The 19,341-nt window shown below is 32.1% G+C and overlaps 1 protein-coding gene and 2 long non-coding RNA genes across 4 annotated transcripts; 2 read left to right on the plus strand and 1 right to left on the minus strand.

Annotated features, from left to right (window-relative positions):
• Positions 1-297: 297 nt before the first annotated feature.
• On the plus strand, positions 298-2,868 carry LOC105127093 (uncharacterized). 2 transcript variants are annotated; one of them, XR_842540.1, is made up of 6 exons: positions 298-595; positions 680-801; positions 879-1,044; positions 1,182-1,260; positions 1,744-1,824; positions 2,182-2,868. It is a non-coding gene; the product is annotated as an uncharacterized LOC105127093 (long non-coding RNA). The 2 variants fall into 2 exon arrangements; XR_842539.1 differs by having other exon boundaries at positions 700-801.
• A 4,777-nt stretch (positions 2,869-7,645) lies between these two features.
• On the plus strand, positions 7,646-11,061 carry LOC105127094 (uncharacterized). The gene is made up of 6 exons (XR_842541.1): positions 7,646-7,943; positions 8,047-8,148; positions 8,226-8,402; positions 8,540-8,619; positions 9,878-9,958; positions 10,309-11,061. It is a non-coding gene; the product is annotated as an uncharacterized LOC105127094 (long non-coding RNA).
• A 3,659-nt stretch (positions 11,062-14,720) lies between these two features.
• Positions 14,721-16,465, minus strand: LOC105127178 (ammonium transporter 3 member 1-like). Its single transcript, XM_011028345.1, has 3 exons — positions 15,866-16,465; positions 15,452-15,737; positions 14,721-15,277 (listed from the first exon to the last, which is right to left on the minus strand). Exons 1-3 carry the CDS (start codon positions 16,463-16,465, stop codon positions 14,721-14,723), a joined length of 1,443 nt encoding a protein of 480 aa, XP_011026647.1.
• Positions 16,466-19,341: the final 2,876 nt, after the last annotated feature.

Below are 19,341 nucleotides of genomic sequence, written 5' to 3' on the forward strand. Positions count from 1 at the left end.
GAGGAAGGTGTCCTTGAAAATTAATTTTATGAATGGGCCTATTGGGCTGAACATTGGAATCCATAAAATAATTAGACCTGGCCTTTACCTTAGCCTTATCCTGATTAGATGTGGGCTTTCAAGTGTCCAATAATATTTGGGCCTCCGTCGAAGATAATTAAGAGTTAAAGCGACTGTTTATCGAGCCCAGGCCTCCAACCAACGGCCAAGGATTAATCGTACAGTTGGCCCCTGTACTTTTATATTTCATCAACTTTGTCCTCTACTTCTTGTTGCTTAACTGGAGTACTGGACCCTGACTCAAGAAAATATCTTCATCAGTTTTATTACAGATGTGTTTACCAAAACGTACGATTAATCCAGGACCAGCAACTCTCAATTATCCATAATCATCTGACATTGGCATGGCTGGCAGTTGGCAGTACGCTCTTTGATCTTCTCGTAACCAAAACAAACCTTGAAAAGAATGAGTGATTTTCTCGTACTAATGCAGCAATAACAGGCTGATGATACTGATAAAGTCACGGGATTTGAAGAGGAGTTACAAAATGCAAGACGTTCAGTAGAAACACTGACTACCACTTTGGAAAATCTGGTTAGCAATTTATTTATCAAACATGTATTCATCTAACTGGACTTTTTTTTTTCCTGTTGTGAGTTTTCAATTTTGAGCTGTTAGATTTGGTGGGTTCTTGTTAGAATCAAGCGAAAGCTGATGTCTTGAACAATTTAGAGAATGAACCCGCAATGAAGGTGATGGTACTAATAATGGGTGCGGAAACTCTTCTGAGATCATTGAAGGTAATGAAACGCTCGGTGATAATGGTGAATGTTGAGAAAGGTTCTTTCCTTATTGTGTTTTTATTTTGTTTTTATAGGATTTGGAATTGCAAGAATCTGTTTTGCAATCTGATTATGATGTGAAACGAACTGACTTGGAAACTGAATTTGTGAATCGGAGAAGAAAATAGCTGCTGGTATGGAAAGTGAGAGTTTATCGAAGGATCTAGATTGTTTATGGAAAAACTGAATGCGGCAAACAAGGTATAAAATACTTTAAGTAAGTTGCTCTTGGTGTTACTGTTTAGTTTGTTTATTCTGTTTAGGAACTGGAATTGATTTGCACTTTGCAGTCAAAAGTTCAATTCTTTAGAAATGGTGAAGTGGTGTTTTTGTCTTAGGAATTAGCAACTTGATTGAGGGCAGTGATGTTGTTAAGGCGGAAGCTTGGTGAAGTGCCACCACACCAGAACTTAACCAGTATGTTGATTCATTTTCCTTCTGTTTTTTTATTTTATTTTTTTTATTCTGAACTTTTCTTGTCTGGTTTAATCAATATATATATAGTACTCATAAGATGATGCTGAAATGCAATGGAGTTTTTTATTTTAATCATGTATCACTCGAGCATTTCCTTCACATAAATTGTTAGGGCTTGGCTGCAGTATTATTGGTATTCCTATGAGATTTAGCAAAAGCCTGTTGTAATTTGATACTCTTCAATTTTATGATCATGTTATTAATGTGCTGTGTAACATAGACTGGTGCTTGTAAGTTCCATTAAAATGCTTTTACCTCACTTCTGGTGTCCAATTAACAAAAGCCCAGATTAGATTATTTGCTATGTTGTTAAACTTTTGATTAAAGAGAGAATACATATAATATATGTCTTCAAATGCACACATCTGGCCATGATCCATCAATTTTAATGATGTTAACTTGCTTTGCATGTTAAATTTACAGTTTCAGGATGCCATTACAAATACCGATGGTCGCACAAGACTGATTGATTCCATGGAAGGAAATGTGAAGGGAAGCCAACAGGTAATTCAAAGCTTTTCTTATAGATGAAGTCCAGTAAAGTTAATTGAGAGTTCACTACTTTCCTGTGAGGATCGAAGGGTCTGGATGAGTGACATAGTCAGAACAGAAGGCTAAGATCTATAAAAAAAATTGGTGTATTTTGATATGCCTGCCTGTTCTATTCATTGTTCAAGAGAGAACAATCTTCAAAGCAGTTTATTGATATCACCAAACACTAGCAGTTTGGCGGAGGCAGTTTTGGCCTGCTTTAAGTTTATGGATGTATTTTCATGTTGTCTTCAAACTGCTGCTCCCTCTTTTTCATGATAATCATTTTAATTATTTGATGGGGGTAATGCCACTAAATCCATCTAGCAGAAGCTACAAAAGGTCGAAGTTGGGCTTCAGGAAGAGCAGAAGGTTTCTGATCCTCTTGAGAAGAGGTATGCTGCAGCTATGGCAGAGAAAAGGCGCTGCTATTCCCTCTTAAGGCTTTTCAGGTAAGAGCTGCAGTCATTAACCTATGCTAGTGATAATGGTTATAGAAAAAAAAAAATTCACATGCTCTGGAAGAACAAATTTCACAAATACTTTTCTTTATGATATTTCATTCTTGCCTAGTTGTCTGAGCAAAAACGACCTTTAAAACTTTTACATGAAGGCTGCTTAATGTTGTACTTAACTATCCTTTCAACTTTATCTCAATTTTGTACATCATTTTCTTTTCAACTTTGGCTATGCATGAAAGTGCTGTGGCACCTCAAACTCTGGATTTGTTTTTGGCAAAAGAGGTTATTTATTAGTGATGTATTAAGTTATTTGTGAAGAATTGCATTAGGCTATTTGTAAGCAACAAACGGTGGCTTTTGAATGGTTCAGTGATGGAAGACTTGGACTTGCAACCACAAGGGTCCGGGTTCTAGTTTTGAGAATAGCTACTAAATACAACTCAGAATTCTCACTCTCGGGACTTCATTTTGGTAGAATGTTAACTGCTAGTTATGCCTTCTAGACAGCACTGTTAATTATGATATATGTTATCTTGTCATTTTTAACAACAGGAAATAGTTGTGTTCTGTTTTCATTCTTATCAGCAAGAACTAATTTCATTTCAATTTCGTAATGTCATCATACGTGCATGTGGTGGAAGACAAGAAAATGGAATCATTCACTGGACCCTTCGTTTTTTTACTGTTTTATTTATTGTGGTAAAACAAACTCAGTGCTGCTTTGCCCATTTTACATCAATAGAGGTTTTTGGTTTCTAAGAAGAATGTGCAAACAATGAGAGACTTCGGGACCAGACTTCTGCTTAAAATGCCGCTACTGCCTCATCTGTGGTCGAATCATTTAAGCACCTGCGCATCATGCAATAACTCTCACAGTGCTGATCCCTTGTATCAAAAGGAAAGCATGATTGTCTTTGAAAAGTGTAGTTTACTGGAAAATACAACTTCTACAATTCTTCTTTTCTTGATATTCCTTTGTAGGCTATATTATATTATTCTTCTCATTTGTAGGGCTGGATGCTGTGCCCCCAATTTTTTATTTATTTAAATCACTAGCAGAGTAAGTTTTATCCACCGTCTTTTAGATAATGATGGCAGTCTTATTCCTTGAGAGGTTCTTCATACAAGGCAAGTTGACTCGATATATTAGCTGCAGTAAAACTGAACAGGATATGTTCGTAAAGTGGGGAAAAACCTACAGGATTTCTTCTCATTTTGTTCATGCTGCTTAGCTTTCCATGCTGGAATCCAGATGCAGCTGTAATGTAATCGGTGATTTAGGGTGTGTTAATGTCATTAAACATGAATTACTATCAGGATCTGTTTCAAATGTTTTTGGCCAACCATTTTTGGGGTGATTTAACGGCTCTACTGGGTCAAAAGCAGCAGATATATTGAGTTTCATGCTTGCCATTCGCATGCATGAAGAAATTTGAGATCATATTCTGTTTCTCAAGTACCTGACGTAATGACGTTATTCAGCTAAAAAGGATCAATGGAAGAAGACAATAACAGGACTATGCAGGAACCTAGGCTATACCCCTCAAAAGCACTTTTTAATTTGAACCTCTTTCTGAGTGAAAAACGTTTATTTGAGGGCTTTGAGCTGGAGAGACTCTCACCAAGGTTCCATTCTCTGGTCTGGAAGAACATCAACGGCATAGAGCAGCAGTGGACCCTTCAGCTGAAAGAGTTTGTAGCTTCAGTATCCATCACCTTGCAAAAACCTTACCGTTGTCTCTTTTCACCTGGCATAGAAGTTAAAACAACATCTGCTGTCATCTTCGGATGACAAATTATCCCCACCATGGCCGCCACCAACCTGGAGATTTGGCTTCTTATGCGAGCATGCTCCCTACCTTGTCAAGAGAGTAACTTTTAATAAATCTTATGGTTCGAAGATGAATGATCTGTTCTAAATTGAATTATTAAATGTCGATCAGGAAATTAACTAGATTTGTCTCGATACACAGAAGCTGGCCGGAAAATGCCAATTCATGGTGATAGAAAAAAATAATCCCCCACCTCATCATTAAACCAAAAAATTGAAGGTGCTAACAGCACATAAAAAAGAAGACAATCAGTCGTTAATCTCCAAACTTATGGGGGACCATAGGAATAAATTTCCACCGAAAGCATGGACAAAAGTCTTGACAAATTATTTTCTGTCCCTAATGATATGCTGGTATGCTGGTTTATTGCATGGTATGTTAGGCGGACATGGATATTTCAGGGATATTTAAAAATATAATAGTAGTTATTTTTTCAAGTATTTTTTATTCTGAAATAAATTAAATAATTTTTTAAAAAAATTTATTTTTAAAATTAATATATTAAAATGACCCAAAAACATAAAAAAAAAAATTAAACAAAAAAATTAAATTTTAATATTCTGAACGAGTTCTTCCCTTTAAAAAACTAGCTTATGATCAATGCTTTCTCTCCAACATAATAGAAGTAAGATAATCCTAGGCCCATTACATAATGGATGTCCACACAATCATATCAAGTCTTGTATAAGAGCTGGTTACAGGTCTAGATTGACAAATCTAAGTTTTGATGATAAATATACATGAAAAATCAATTAATCCTTTTATGATAAAAATCAAGATTTCTTGATTGATTTTTGTAATATATTAAATAGGAGGCCTGCACTGTATTGTGAGCCCAGTTCAATTTTTCCTAACATAAAAAAAAAATAATGTTTAGATCACACCAACTTTTTTTAAAAAGCAATAAAAATATGAAAATCATATTATTGACTTGATTAAATTTAATAATTTTGGTTAATTTAATAATATAATTTTAAAAAATATTGATAGAAAATAAAGCAAAAAAATAGCAACAATTAACCATAAAAAGTTAGCTTTTAATATCATCTCATCTCATGTTTATATTTAATCAATTAATTTAAAATAAATAAATTAAGGAATTATTTTTAAAATTTAAAGGATTAAACATGAAAATTAAGAAGAAATGAGAATTGGGTTGGCAAGTTCTTTAACTTCCAAAAAAATATATATTTACAGATAATTAAATAAAGATGTTAAATAGCAATATTATATTTTTGTATTTGCATTCATTGTTTATTGAATACACTGATCAAACTTTTGATACGTATTTTAGATTTTTCATCGCCAACTCAAAATTTAACATTGCTAACATGCTTTTCTTAAGCTTAAATTAAGTTCTAATCTGACCTGTAGTGTAACTCGGTGTATTTAGTGGGTGACCTAACTACGAACAAATTTTGAAATTAAGGTTTAATCATGCTCACAAATCTGGAAAGGACACAGCCTCAAAAGCCAACATTTTATTCTTCTTTATCGATCTCATGACTCAGATGATGAGTTTGACAGGTTAACTCAGGTTAAATTACTATTTTTATTTGTTACTATTGTTTTTCAATTTCATTTTTAAATATTGAGTTAATTGGGAATTGAGTTTCATAATTTATTTTGATTTGTTTTATATAATGTTATCATGATCTCATGATTAACATTTTGAATTTGATAGATTAATTCGAGTTGGCCTAGATTGATTTAATATGTTGTTGTTTCAATATAATTCTTTTAAAAAATATTATCTTGAATTTTTATAAATCAAACTATATTTTTACTGATCATTTGAGTTTTATTTGGATTCATCAAATCAATTGGGTTATATCAAATTAATCTCTACATGGTTAATTTTTTTTATTTTACTAAAAAAATATTAGCAATATCCACATGTTTATTTTGTATGTTAAAATTTTTTTTCTAACCTATAAGATAGCACATATCAATAATCCAAGTGAAATCTACTTACATAACTCTATTTCACACTACTAAAGACAATAATGATAATAACTACAAATAGTTACACAAATAATCTCAGAGATGTGTAATTCATGTGCTTCATATAAGCTAAGCATTAAAATCATGATATGCATTACCTTGTCTAGCTAGCAAGTTTAAGTGTTATTTGACTATGATATTATCCATGTTTTTTTTTAAAATTTCATTCTTATTTTAATGCATGCATGGTCAAAGCAATCACTGATCGATGAACTTCAGTATATCAAAACAAATTCTGTTTTTTCCACAAGCTTTCCCTCGTAATTGAAGGAAAAAAAATGGTACCTGGAAAAGCGCTCCGCCTAAGTGTGTGCTTATTATGATATATAATCCAAGTCACGGTAATTGTTCTTAATTTCTTAAATTTGTCTCATAATTAATTTCTATAGTGGAGGAGGAGAGCATGCTTGTTTATATACAAATATTAAATAGCATATAGTCGAATATTTAACAAACCCAGCAAATCAAATCCATGTAATTAAACAAATTAATCGAACAAATAAATAAATTTTATATTAAATCTGACCTCCATGAAAACGTGAGCAATGCAACTAGTTTACATACTAATAAAAGATAACAATGTTAAGAAATTGGGATGAATGGTTAAAAAGTTACGAGTATTGATGTTACAGTAGTTGTTATTTTTAGAATGTTTCTTATTTAAAAATATATTATAATAATTTTTTTATTTTTTAAAATTAATTTTTAATATTATTACATTAAAACGATTTAAAAATATATATAAAAAAATAATTTAAAATAAAGAACAAATTCAAATTTTTTTCACGATGCAACCGTAAAAACAATGATTACATTACTCTATTTCTTAGCTTCTTAACTTACTATGTTCAAACTTTAAAATTAATATCCTGGAGATTATATTAAATTTTGTTAAATGTATCAGATTGATTATATCATGTAGAAAAGAAACTAATCTTGATTGACATGCTAGAGAAGAACTCCTTGCCATTGAAGAAATAAATAAATAAATAAATAAATAAATAATATAAATCTTTTTGAAAACACTTGACTTGATTTATGATGTAATTCAGACAAATATAATAACAGTTATGTATTTTTTATTTAAGAATATATTTAAATAATATTGTTTTTTAAAATTATTTTTAATATTAATATATTAAAAAAATATGAAAAAAAATAAAATTTTAAAAATACAAGTTAGCTATGTTTTCTAATACTACCGAAAGGTAGGGAGGGAGGAAGGTGTCCTTGAAAATTAATTTTATGAATGGGCCTATTGGGCGGAACACAGGAATCCATAAAATATTTAGACCTGGCCTTTACCTTAGCCTTATCCTGATTAGATGTGGGCTTTCAAGTGTCCAATAATATTTGGGCCTCCGTCGAAGATAATTAAGAGTTAAAGCAGGCCTCCAACCAACGGCCGAGGATTAATCGTACAGTTGGCCCCTGTACTTTTATATTTCATCAACTTTGTCCTCTACTTCTTGTTGCTTAACTGGAGTACTGGACCCTGACTCAAGAAAATATCTTCATCAGTTTTATTACAGATGTGTTTACCAAAACGTACGATTAATCCAGGACCAGCAACTCTCAATTATCCATAATCATCTGACATTGGCATGGCTGGCAGTTGGCAGTACCCTCTTTGATCTTCTCGTAACCAAAACAAACCTCGAAAAGAATAAGTGATTTTCTCGTACTAATGCAACAATAACAGGCTGATGATACTGATAAAGTCACGGGATTTGAAGAGGAGTTACAAAATGCAAGACGTTCAGTAGAAACACTGACTACCACTTTGGAAAATCTGGTTAGCAATTTATTTATCAAACATGTATTCATCTAACTGGACTTTTTTTTTTCCTGTTGTGAGTTTTCAATTTTGAGCTGTTAAATTTGGTGGGTTTTGTTAGAATCAAGCAAAAGCTGATGTCTAGAACAATTTAGAGAATGAACCCGCAATGAAGGTGATGGTACTAATAATGGGTGCGGAAACTCTTCTGAGATCATTGAAGGTAATGAAACGCTCGGTGATAATGGTGAATGTTGAGAAAGGTTCTTTCCTTATTGTGTTTTTATTTTGTTTTTATAGGATTTGGAATTGCAAGAATCTGTTTTGCAATCTGATTATGATGTGAAACGAACTGACTTGGAAACTGAATTTGTGAATCGGAGAAGAAAATAGCTGCTGGTATGGAAAGTGAGAGTTTATCGAAGGATCTAGATTGTTTATTGAGAGTCTATGGAAAAACTGAATGCGGCAAACAAGGTATAAAATACTTTAAGTAAGTTGCTCTTGGTGTTACTGTTTAGTTTGTTTATTCTGTTTAGGAACTGGAATTGATTTGCACTTTGCAGTCAAAAGTTCAATTCTTTAGAAATGGTGAAGTGGTGTTTTTGTCTTAGGAATTAGCAACTTGATTGAGGGCAGTGATGTTGGTAAGGCGGAAGCTTGGTGAAGTGCCACCACCACCGGGACTTATCCGGTATGTTGATTCCTTTTCCTTCTGTTTTTTTCTTCTTTTTTTTTTGACCTTTTCTTGTCTGGTTTAATCAATATATATATATATAGTATTCATAAGATGATGCTGAAATGCAATGGAGTTTTTTATTTTAATCATGTATCACACGAGCATTTCCTTCACATAAATTGTTAGGGCTTGGCTGCAGTATTATTGGTATTCCTATGAGATTTAGCAAAAGCCTGTTGTAATTTGATACTCTTCAATTTTATGATCATGTTATTAATGTGCTGTGTAACATAGACTGGTGCTTGTAAGTTCCATTAAAATGCTTTTACCGGTGATAATGGTGAATGTTGAGAAAGGTTATTTCCTTATTGTGTTTTTATTTTGTTTTTATAGGATTTGGAATTGCAAGAATCTGTTTTGCAATCTGATTATGATGTGAAACGAACTGACTTGGAAACTGAATTTGTGAATCGGAGAAGAAAATAGCTGCTGGTATGGAAAGTGAGAGTTTATCGAAGGATCTAGATTGTTTATTGAGAGTCATTGGAAAAACTGAATGCGGCAAACAAGGTATAAAATACTTTATGTAAGTTGCTCTTTGTGTTACTGTTTAGTTTGTTTATTCTGTTTAGGAACTGGAATTGATTTGCACTTTGCAGTCAAAAGTTCAATTCTTTAGAAATGGTGAAGTGGTGTTTTTGTCTTAGGAATTAGCAACTTGATTGAGGGCAGTGATGTTGGTAAGGCGGAAGCTTGGTGAAGTGCCACCACACCAGAACTTAACCAGTATGTTGATTCATTTTCCTTCTGTTTTTTTATTTTATTTTTTTTATTCTGAACTTTTCTTGTCTGGTTTAATCAATATATATATATATAGTATTCATAAGATGATGCTGAAATGCAATGGAGTTTTTTATTTTAATCATGTATCACTCGAGCATTTCCTTCACATAAATTGTTAGGGCTTGGCTGCAGTATTATTGGTATTCCTATGAGATTTAGCAAAAGCCTGTTGTAATTTGATACTCTTCAATTTTATGATCATGTTATTAATGTGCTGTGTAACATAGACTGGTGCTTGTAAGTTCCATTAAAATGCTTTTACCTCACTTCTGGTGTCCAATTAACAAAAGCCCAGATTAGATTATTTGCTATGTTGTTAAACTTTTGATTAGCGAGAGAATACATATAATATATATCTTCAAATGCACAAATCTGTCCATGATCCATCAATTTTAATGACGTTAACTTGCTTTGCACGTTAAATTTACAGTTTCAGGATGCCATTACAAATACCGATGGTCGCACAAGACTGATTGATTCCATGGAAGGAAATGTGAAGGGAAGCCAACAGGTAATTCAAAGCTTTTCTTATAGATGAACTCCAGTAAATTTAATTGAGAGTTCACAACTTTCCTATGAGGATCGAAGGGTCTGGATGAATGACATAGTCAGAACAGAAGGCTAAGATCTATAAAAAAAATTGGTGTATTTTGATATGCCTGCCTGTTCTATTCATTGTTCAAGAGAGAACAATCTTCAAAGCAGTTTATTGATATCACCAAACACTAGCAGTTTGGCGGAGGCAGTTTTGGCCTGCTTTAAGTTTATGGATGTATTTGTCTTCAAACTGCTGCTCCCTCTTTTTCACGATAATCATTTTAATTATTTGATGGGGGTAATACCACTAAATCCATATAGCAGAAGCTACAAAAGGTCGAAGTTGGGCTTCAGGAAGAGCAGAAGGTTTCTGATCCTCTTGAGAAGAGGTATGCTGCAGCTATGGCAGAGAAAAGGCGCTGCTATTCCCTCTTAAGGCTTTTCAGGTAAGAGCTGCAGTCATTAACCTATGCTAGTGATAATGGTTATAGAAAAAAAAAAATTCACATGCTCTGGAAGAACAAATTTCACAAATACTTTTCTTTCTGATATTTCATTCTTGCCTAATTGTCTGAGCAAAAACGACCTTTAAAACTTTTACATGAAGGCTGCTTAATGTTGTACTTAACTATCCTTTCAACTTTATCTCAATTTTGTACATCATTTTCTTTTCAACTTTGGCTATGCATGAAAGTGCTGTGGCACCTCAAACTCTGGATTTGTTTTTGGCAAAAGAGGTTATTTATTAGTGATGTATTAAGTTATTCGTGAAGAATTGCATTAGGTTGTTTATAAGGAACAAACGGTGGCTGTTGAATGGTTCAGTGGTGGAAGACTTGGACTTGCAACCACAAGGGTCCGGGTTCTAGTTTTGAGAATAGCTACTAAATACAACTCAGAATTCTCACTCTCGGGACTTCATTTTGGTAGAATGTTAACTGCTAGTTATGCCTTCTAGACAGCACTGTTAATTATGATATATGTTATCTTGTCATTTTTAACAACAGGAAATAGTTGTGTTCTGTTTTCATTCTTATCAGCAAGAACTAATTTCATTTCAATTTCGTAATGTCATCATACGTGCATGTGGTGGAAGACAAGAAAATGGAATCATTCAGTGGACCCTTCGTTTTTTTACTGTTTTATTTATTGTGGTAAAACAAACTCAGTGCTGCTTTGCCCATTTTACATCAATAGAGGTTTTTGGTTTCTAAGAAGAATGTGCAAACAATGAGAGACTTCGGGACCAGACTTCTGATTAAAATGCCGCTACTGCCTCATCTGTGGTCGAACCATTTAGGCACCTGCGCATCATGCAATAACTCTCACAGTGCTGATCCCTTGTATCAAAAGGAAAGCATGATTGTCTTTGAAAAGTGTAGTTTACTGGAAAATACAACTTCTACAATTCTTCTTTTCTTGATATTCCTTTGTAGGCTATATTATATTATTCTTCTCATTTGTAGGGCTGGATGCTGTGCCCCCAATTTTTTATTTATTTAAATCACTGGCAGAGTACGTTTTATCCACCGTCTTTTAGATAATGATGGCAGTCTTATTCCTTGAGAGGTTCTTCATACAAGGCAAGTTGACTCGATATATTAGCTGCAGTAAAACTGAACAGGATATGTTCGTAAAGTGGGGAAAAACCTACAGGATTTCTTCTCATTTTGTTCATGCTGCTTGGCTTTCCATGCTGGAATCCAGATGCAGCTGTAATGTAATCGGTGATTTAGGGTGTGTTAATGTCATTAAACATGAATTACTATCAGGATCTGTTTCAAATGTTTTTGGCCAACCATTTTTGGGGTGATTTAACGGCTCTACTGGGTCAAAAGCAGCAGATATATTGAGTTTCATGCTTGCCATTCGCATGCATGAAGAAATTTGAGATCATATTCTGTTTCTCAAGTACCTGACGTAATGACGTTATTCAGCTAAAAAGGATCAATGGAAGAAGACAATAACAGGACTATGCAGGAACCTAGGCTATACCCCTCAAAAGCAGTTTTTAATTTAAATCTCTTTCTGAGTGAAGAACGTTTATTTGAGGGCTTTGAGCTGGAGAGACTCTCACCAAGGTTCCATTCTCTGGTCTGGAAGAACATCAACGGCATAGAGCAGCAGTGGACCCTTCAGCTGAAAGAGTTTGTAGCTTCAGTATCCATCACCTTGCAAAAACCTTACCGTTGTCTCTTTTCACCTGGCATAGAAGTTAAAACAACATCTGCTGTCATCTTCGGATGACAAATTATCCCCACCATGGCCGCCACCAACCTGGAGATTTGGCTTCTTATGCGAGCATGCTCCCTACCTTGTCAAGAGAGTAACTTTTAATAAATCTTATGGTTCGAAGATGAATGATCTGTTCTAAATTGAATTATTAAATGTCGATCAGGAAATTAACTAGATTTGTCTCGATACACAGAAGCTGGCCGGAAAATGCCAATTCATGGTGATAGAAAAAAATAATCCCCCACCTCATCATTAAACCGAAAAATTGAAGGTGCTAATAGCACATAAAAAAGAAGACAATCAATCGTTAATCTCCAAACTTATTGAACTCTTCCTCAAGAAGACAAACTTATGGGGGACCCTGGGAATAAATTTCCACCAAAAGCATGGACAAAATTCTTGACAAATTATTTTCTGTCCCTAATGATATGTTGGCATGTTGGTTTATTGCATGGTATGTTAAGCAGACATGGACTCTTGGCATATTTCAGGGATATAAAAGTATAATAGTAGTTATTTTTTCAAGTGTTTTTTTGTTTAGAAATAAATTAAAATATTTTTTTATTTTTTTAAATTTATTTTTAATATTGACATATTAAAACGATTCAAAAAATAAAAAAAATTAAACAAAAAAAATTAAAATTTGATATTCCGAACGAGTTCTTCCCTTTAAAAAACTAACTTGTAATCAATGCTTTCTCTCCAACATAACAGAAGTAAGATAATCCTAGGCCCATTACATAATGGATGTCCACACAATCATATCAAGTCTTGTATAAGAGCTGGTTACAGGTCTAGATTGACAAATCTAAGTTTTGATGATAAATATACATGAAAAATCAATTAATCCTTTTATGATAAAAATCAAGATTTCTTGATTGATTTTTGTAATATATTAAATAGGAGACCTGCACTGTATTGTGAGCCTAGTTCAATTTTTCCTAACATAAAAAAAAATGTTTAGATCACACCAATTTTTTTTAAAAGCAAGAAAAATATGAAAACTATATTATTGACTTGATTAAATTCAATAAATTTGGTTAATTTAATAATATAATTAAAAAAATATTAATAGCAAATAAAGCAGAAAAATAACAACAATTAACCATAAAAAGTTAGCTTTTAATAACATCTTGTGTTTATATTTAATCACTTAATTTAATTTTAAAACAAAATTTCTATAAAAAAAACTAAATTTAATAAAAAAAACAAATAAATAGATCCAAGATAACTTGAGTTATTCTTAAAATTAGTAAAAAATCCTATAGAAAACAAATAAAAAATAATAGAGCTCAATCTCTAATAAAATAAATATTGAGAGATGAAGCTAAAAAAACATGAGTTTAAAAAGAAGACAAAAAAAATAAATTTAAATGACTTCTAAATCTGAATTAATTTTCTAAACTCATAATTTATGAAAATTTTAAATTTGAGTTTAATTAAGAAACTCAATTTCCAATCAATTCATTAACGCTGAAGTAAGAAACTAGAAAATAAATCAATTTAAAAAATAAGAATTAAAAAAATAAGAATCAAATTTGATAGGGAAAAAAACATGAGGATGAAATCGTAATTTTTTTAAAATAATTTTAAAAAATCAATAAAATAATGAGAATAAAATCTAATTTATAAAAAAGAAAAAAGAAAATAAAACTATAAAAAATCTAATTTTATAAATTATTTTAAATAAAAAATTATAATAAAAAAACACATATCGATATAAAATAAAATTGAAGGACTGCTTTTAAAATTTAAAGTATTATGCATGAATATTAAGGAGGAACAAGAATTGTGTTGGCAAGTTCTTTAACTTACAAAAAAAAAATATTTATGCATTCCAGTGCTTGATCTAGTAGTGAAAGAAACTTGTTTCTTTCCATTGTACCTGGGTTCGAGCCCTGGGGTGCACGTCTGTCATCATCGCGGTGCCTTACATGCTTACTGGATTTACAAGATATTCGGTGGGTCATGGGGATTAGTCATGGTACACGCAAACTAGCCTGAACATCCCACATAAATCAAATAAATTACAGATAATTAAATAAATATGTTAAATAGCAATATTATATTTTTGTATTTACATTCATTGTTTATTGAATTCACTGATCAAACTTTTGATACGTATTTTAGATTTTTCATCGCCAACTCAAAATTTAACATTGCTAACATGCTTTTCTTAAGCTTAAATTAAGTTCTAATCTGACCTGTAGTGTAACTCGGTGTATTTAGTGGGTGACCTAACTACGAACAAATTTTGAAATTAAGGTTTAATCATGCTCACAAATCTGGAAAGGACACAGCCTCAAAAGCCAACATTTTATTCTTCTTTTTATTAATAAAAGTCAATGCAACAGTTCATGCCATTGGATCGTATTTCTTAGTACAAAAGAAATTACATGAAGGCCTTTATTTTCCCACCAGGCCATGCAATTCGTCCTTCAAAACAGACACATGATCGATCTGAAGATTGCCCACTGAAAACGGAGAAGAAAAGAAGACGACTATGTCTTCTCAGCTCGACGAGCAGCCCTATTTGTGTTCACTGGCAGCTCAATTTTAGGATTAATCGAACCTCGATAAAAAGAGTTTTCCTGTCTGTCTCCATTGCCCCAGATGGCATAAGCTTCTTCACCATGAGCAGCATCATCACCAATCTCCAAATCCTCATTAGACATTCTTAGTGGCACCACCAGTCGTATCAAAATACATATTATGCTAGTAGTCAACACATTAACAAAGACAACAAACAGGATTCCTGTAAACTGAACTCCCATCTGTCGAACCCCGGAGCCAATTCTGCTTTTGTCATGGAAGCCATAAAATAGGCCAATGTAGTGTCCAGAGGACCCATAGAACAACCTGTTTAGCTTCGGCTCAGCGAAAAGGCCTGTGAGGATACCACCAAGGCTACCAGCAATGGCATGTGTATGCAGAACCGCCATTGTGTCGTCAACCTTTTGAAGCAGTTCTGAATTCTTGTGGATAACCATCATGGTTATCCAAGGAATTGAGCCCGAGCATAACCCCATTATTATTGCTGCCCATCCTTGCACCACCCCTAAAATAATTTGCAGGTTATACGTGTCAGGAATTTGAGTAGACGTATTAGTTCGATTGCAAGATAAATGCTAGCATCGATTGCGATTGAGGTATTTTGACAGTGCCTGCATTGCGGGCATGTGCATCGAATCTGGGACCTAAAATTATTGCAAGTTATTTGTGTTGGACTTACCAGCAGCTGGGGTGATGCATACTAAACCAGTGATCATGCCTTGAACTGCACCAATAACAGAAGCTTTGCGGAAAAATATGATATCAAGTGCGACCCAAGTAAGCAAGCTAGTAGCAGTACATAAATGAGTGTTCAAGACTGCCAAAGAAGCATCGTTGCTTACTACATAAGGATCTCCTCCATTAAATCCTGTCCAGCCCATCCAAAGCAATCCTGCCCCAAATAACATAAGAAGGATGTTGTTTGGAGGAAATCTCTCTCTGTCTTTCGTTAGACGTGGACCGACCTACAATATTGTACAGCATGCAGTAATTAACAAGGTGATTGGTTCATTTAATGACTGAATGAAGTTAAGCAAACTTCAATTAATGCAATTTTGTTTTATAGAAAACGGGAAATTAGAGCGAGTTTTACCCAATATGCTGCTGTGTAACCGGCTACGCCTGAAGACAAATGAATGACGTAGCCACCAGAATAATCTATGAGTCCCATCTTAGCGAGAAAACCATGAGGATACCACACACTGAAAGCTGTGAAAGTATACGAAAACGTTAGCCATAGAGGAACAAAAATCATCCAGGCATAGAAATTCATCCGCCCTAACACTGCGCCGGCGATCAAAATCAAAGTAATGGCTGCGAAAACAGATTGGAAATACACCATTGTTGCACTGGGGAACTTTCCAAGAAATGCTGGATCAAGAAGAAATTTTTGGTCAAGAGCAACATTAGCCTCTCCCCAAAATGGTAAAATCTTAGAGCCAAAAGACATTCGATAGCCCCATGTAACCCAACAAAACATCACACAAGCAAATGCATAGAGTACCATAAACGCTGAATTTACTGCCCATTTTTTCTTCACTCCACCACCATATAGAATCATTAGCCCTGGAATACTTTGTAAACCAACGAGTGTTGCTGCTGTTAGTTGCCATGCATTGTCAGCTTTGTTAAACCAGTCTGGACTAGCCTCATCAGGCAATAAATTAGGAGGGAAGGCAGTATCATTGCTCATTTTTTTTTACCCAACTTTTTCTGTTTTTGTGCGCGTGTCAAAATTAAAATGTGAAGATTTCCAGATGGAATATTGCAAGTTCATGGTGGTCTTATAACTAGGTGGATAATGGTTTTGTTTATAACGATAAGCTGTCTGTATGTTGGATTAGTTCTTGTCATTCCATTGCTATAGTCCTGTTTCCATAACAGCTGCGCATGATTGTAAGATTGTTGGCGAGCAATCCAACCAATTTTAACGACAATCTCGAGATCCATTCTTGTGTTCTCAGCAGTTCTGCTGATGCTCCGTTTTGGAAATCACGATGGCATATTAATAATATATTCATATTTGTAATATATCAAATTGAAGTCTCATTATCATGCATCATAATAATAATAATAATATATCTATATTTAAATTCAAATGAAAAATAATATTTACTTGTTAAAACGTTGTTAAAATATTCTTAAGTAATGAAACTTTTCTTTACAATTAATTATTTATCTTTAAAACATTATTATTATTGTTTACTTGATACAATTAGAATATTTATGATAAATCTATCAAGATTCTAATAATATTATCTTAATTTAAATGCATTTCTAAAAAGATTTTTAAATTAAAATTAAATAATTTAATTATTTCTCAACAAAATAAACCTAAACTCTAGATTTATAAAGGAAAAAAGCATAAAAAAACACTAAAATAAAAAGAAAAAGAGCATGTAAAAATTTAAAAAAAAAAAAAACTAGTGAAAACTTTTCATTCACCCACCTTCTTATTAAACTTGATATTTTGACCATAAATTTGGTATTTTTAGTTAAAAAAATTATTTATAATTTTAGAAAATACTTTTTAAAGAGTCTGTTGACATTCATGGATTGAACTCAATAAAATAATAAGTTAAAAGAAATAATTTTTCATGGACCAAACTTAATTTCAAATTTTAATTAATAAAAATAATATTTTGTTATTTAAAATATTATTTTACAATAAATTTATATATCCAAGTCAGTCTAACATACATGTTTGCTTGTGGATTTAAAATCAAAACTTACTTTATTTAGTATTTCTTTCTTTAAAAGCTAAGATTGATTGTTTTTTAAATCTAATTTTGACTTTTTAACCTTTCACTTTATAAATACTAATAAAGTTTTTTATGTTTTTGTTCTTACTTGGTATAGAGTTTTTTTAAAGAGTTTTGTCAACCAATAATTATTTAAAATTAATTTTTTATTCATCCAAATTTATTTAAATCATATTAATGTTTTATATTAAAAAGTTAATGTTAAAGATTAAAAATTTCAATAAAATTTTAATCTAAAAAATAAGTAAACTTCACTTTTATTTTAACCTTAAATATGTCATATATATATATATATATATGGGAATTTGCACATAAACTGTACTCACATTCCACAATCATTTTCCCCCAAAATTCTAATCAAAGAAAGTGTTTTCTCAAGATTCGCCTTGATGCCGGTACTATCTCTCACCCAAAATTCAAAGCAAGAGGAAAGACATGGGAATCACGACGTCGGAGGAAACTAAAAGTTAGCGAAGGACAGCCTTTGTTGGTTCTCTTTCATGACCAGACGGTGGAGAACACCAGAAAACCGAGCATTTAAGATAATATGCATGAGATTACTGCCATCAAAACCATTATTATCATAATTACTATTACAATAATTATTAGTATCATAGTCATTATTTTTATTATTAGCATTATTATTTTTATCACAAATATTATATATAATAATTATTATCTTATTATTATTAATGGAAAATATTTTATTATATATACATTAAAATATTTTTTTAATACATTCAAATAAAAAAAAATTAACACCTCATTTTTCATAAAAAATACACAAAATAAGTAATCTCTTAACACCATCATAAAATATTTTGTTAATATAAAAGCTATATTTCCATCGTTACAAAAATCATTTATAGATTTACATATGTAAACGTGCCATCAATAAGTATGTTGATAGGAATTTGAAATTCATAGGTAACTTAGTCGATGATTTAAATACCTATAGGTAGATAGATAAGATAGTTTGTGATAAATTTAGATGATGATTATTTTTTGTCAAACTATCCACGGTAAATATGATTGATGAATTACCGATGAACTAATTATCGATATTTATATCATATATAATTAATAGATTGATTGATAAAATCATCGACAAATATATTCTGTTGGTGAATTCATCGGTTTTTATCAAAACAGTTCACAACTCGCTATATCAAATATAATTTCATCAAATTATAAACAAATATATTTTTTTTTAAAATCTCAAATAAACCCTAACGTACAAATCGTACTTGAATATAACAAAATTATCTATAAAAAGCTATAAAACATATGAATATAAAAGCAAACTACGAATATTACATAAAATATCAATAAATTAACCTAAAATATAAATGGATAGGTTTGCTTACTTGGTTTAGAGAATTACTATTTATATATAAAAAAATCAATGAAGACATTAATGCTGACACTATTAAGTATTGAGGTGCTTGAATTTACAAGGAAGGGATCTAGATTTATTGCAAAAATGGGGAGGAGTTGTTGGGTTGTTGTTTTTTATGATGAAAGAAAAAGATGATAATGAAGAAAAAGAGATGGGGTTACTATCGGTTATGACCATGGTTGTTAAAATCGCGATTTTAACACGGCACGGAAATTACTAAACAAACTCGGATCGTAAAATCATAAAATCGTAAGGAATTTTAAAATACATAAAAAAAAATTCATGCTTCAAATAATTCAGTTCTATAATACTGAAATGACATTCAATTCAATCAAATTCAAGAATTTTTAGTCCAATTTTCACCCCATTAATTCAGTCCAATTAATTTAGTCCTATAATACTGAAATG

The sequence above is a fragment of the Populus euphratica genome, unplaced genomic scaffold, assembly GCF_000495115.2.
Source record: "Populus euphratica unplaced genomic scaffold, PopEup_1.0 scaffold50.1, whole genome shotgun sequence".
NCBI lineage: Eukaryota > Viridiplantae > Streptophyta > Magnoliopsida > Malpighiales > Salicaceae > Populus > Populus euphratica.